Source organism: Penaeus monodon, chromosome 16, assembly GCF_015228065.2.
Source record: "Penaeus monodon isolate SGIC_2016 chromosome 16, NSTDA_Pmon_1, whole genome shotgun sequence".
Classification (NCBI taxonomy): domain Eukaryota; kingdom Metazoa; phylum Arthropoda; class Malacostraca; order Decapoda; family Penaeidae; genus Penaeus; species Penaeus monodon.
Window position 1 is genome coordinate 27795071 of NC_051401.1, and position 2500 is coordinate 27797570.

Here is a 2500-nt window from a genome sequence, read left to right on the forward strand (position 1 = left end):
ACATTCCTTTGCTACAGGTCACCAGCCAGGTTTTAATATCATGATCATTGGTTTACTTACTGAATTGCATGATTATGTAAAAAATAATAGCCAAAGCTGTAAAAGAGGCCATAGTTTTCTGAGAATTAATCAAGGCTTATTCATTACCAGGTGTATGTACCAAGCCTGAGCAGTACAGAGGTAGACATTGGTACAGGAGCGCTACCCATATACAGCGATGGCCAAGAGCGAGGAACAGCAGTGTCACAGGACCAAGAGGGAGCTCCTCCTCCATACTGGGCTGTTCTAAATAAATTTTCTGGTACTCAGAACTGGCCACACCAGACAGTAATTCTTCCAGGTGAATGTTGGGACTTTTTTTTCTTTTCTTTCTTTATTACACCATGCCTTGTATTTTGTTATTATACTGATGTTGATATATGCACTGAATGTTTGTTAAAACCATTAGTGCTTACAGATATTATTTTCTGTCTGCAGGACATGAGGTTATGTTCTCCTTAGAAACAGCTTCTGATTATGTAAAAGATGAAAGAGCCAACACATACGGTTTTCGGGTTCTCATTGTGGGTTATGAGTGGCCACCAACTCCTCCAGATTCTCTAAGACACTTGGAGAAAGAGTTGTCTTACTTGGGAGGGCTGTGTTCAGCATCCCTTATCAAGAAGGACCTCTGCTTGCCACCTATTGCAGGTAACCTCATAAATATGTTTCTTAAGGGATTAGATCTTTTGAAATATTTGAGATCTTAAATTTTTTGTAGACATACTTAACCCCTTGGATCCGGTTACCTCACGGCAATCACATGCCCAAAATCCAGGTTGCTCTGTTGGGTGCGTCTTTAGGCCGGGCACAGGCGAACACTTATGTGGGATGAGAAGATTCTGTTTTCTCTCTTTATGCATATGCGTTTTTAGCTTTTTTCCCATTTTCCAATATATATATTTGTCATTTGATTTGCATTGTCCAGATAGTATTAGACTATTTTCTTTGTACGGACTCCATATCATATCTCTAGGTAGTCTCTAACTCGGTGCAAGATAAATAAGAATATCTAGCATTTTGTTATTTTTTGTTTGTTTGTTTTTTCGTATTATTTAATTTTCTGTAATACAACCTGCACCACCAGTTACGACAGCCAGGAATAGGATGACGAACATGGAAATGAAGTCTTCCAATGGAACTGGTGCTCTTCCAGTCATAGCTCACAAGCATTACATTCCACACTTGTTTATTGATGGGAATAATGCTAAAACCCCTTTCTAAATGCCAAATGAGTCTAATCACCCTCCAAGAGGTTTGTGCACTCGTGGAGAGACTTTCCCATCACCTCGGCCTTTAGCCGAAACACTCATGTTACACTTCGTGTTACCCAACCTGAAGCCAGATTTCCCATGACGGGATGTTCATGTCACCTGCCCCGCAAGCCAGATTTTTCCATGGTGGGATGGTCATGTCATCCAGATCATAGGGGTTCAGATTCTTCTCACTTTCTCTTTTTATGGATTTCTAACCAATTTTTTGCTTGTTGTAACCAGGTGATGAATTGGATGAGGATATGGAACTAGTTGAAGAAATGTCACTGCAGGTGTATCGAGCTCACCCAGGGCTACTGAGTAAAGGGTTTGCCCTCTCACATCCTCCAACTATTCACCAAGCTCTTGATGGTGTCATTCCATTCAGGTAAGACCACTTAGGAAACCCTTGACTTTTTTTTTTTTAAGCCCTTGTCACAAGATAAGCTATCTTCTTAGCTGACATGGTTTTGGTTTTGCAGAGAAAGTGAAGATGACATTGTTGTGCCTGTTGCAACCTTGGTCATACAGAAACTATGGTTTATTTCTTTTATTTTAAATTTTTTCCACTTTTTTCTTTTCTTCTTCTTCTTCTTTCCATATAAATTTTCATTCTTTCTTTCAGTATTTTTTCTTTATTTATTTTCTCTTTCTTAACTGTAGTAAATAAATGAAAGGGCACCAGTTGCTTGAGGTTAATAATAATGCACAATTTTTTACAAATTATTGAAAATTTCAGTGCCTCAAAATAAAGATAAAGTGAAAGGTAATGAACAATGAATAGTTAACCTTTTTTTGTGTGTGCAATTTCTTTGAAAATGTTGCATAGCAGTAAGTGAAGATGTGCAAGCCCTCACCACCTTTACACTGCTTATAGCAAAAGGAATTGCAAAGACTATATATATATATATATATATATATATATATATATATATATATATATATATATATATATATATATATATATATATATATATATATATATATATATATATACATATATATATATATTATATATATATATATATATATATATATATATATATATATATATATATATATATATATATATATATATATATATATAGATTGCTTAGAAAATACAGATTTACATCCTACACATGTAAGATCATCCTTTTGTACCCATTCATGTAATCTACACACAAAGAAAATATTTTTAAATTTCATAGCTCAGCATACAGGCCAAA

At 35.2% G+C, this 2500-nt stretch overlaps 1 protein-coding gene across 6 annotated transcripts in view; it reads left to right on the plus strand.

Moving 5' to 3' along the window:
• Positions 1–2500, plus strand: part of LOC119582672 (E3 ubiquitin-protein ligase MYCBP2-like) — a 110581-nt gene that overhangs the window by 50001 nt on the left and 58080 nt on the right. For all 6 annotated transcript variants that reach the window (XM_037931083.1, XM_037931084.1, XM_037931086.1 and 3 more), the window contains exons 39-41: positions 151–340; positions 478–690; positions 1536–1680. In XM_037931083.1, coding sequence (XP_037787011.1) covers positions 151–340; positions 478–690; positions 1536–1680 — 548 coding nt within the window. The remainder of the gene's footprint in view (positions 1–150; positions 341–477; positions 691–1535; positions 1681–2500) is intronic.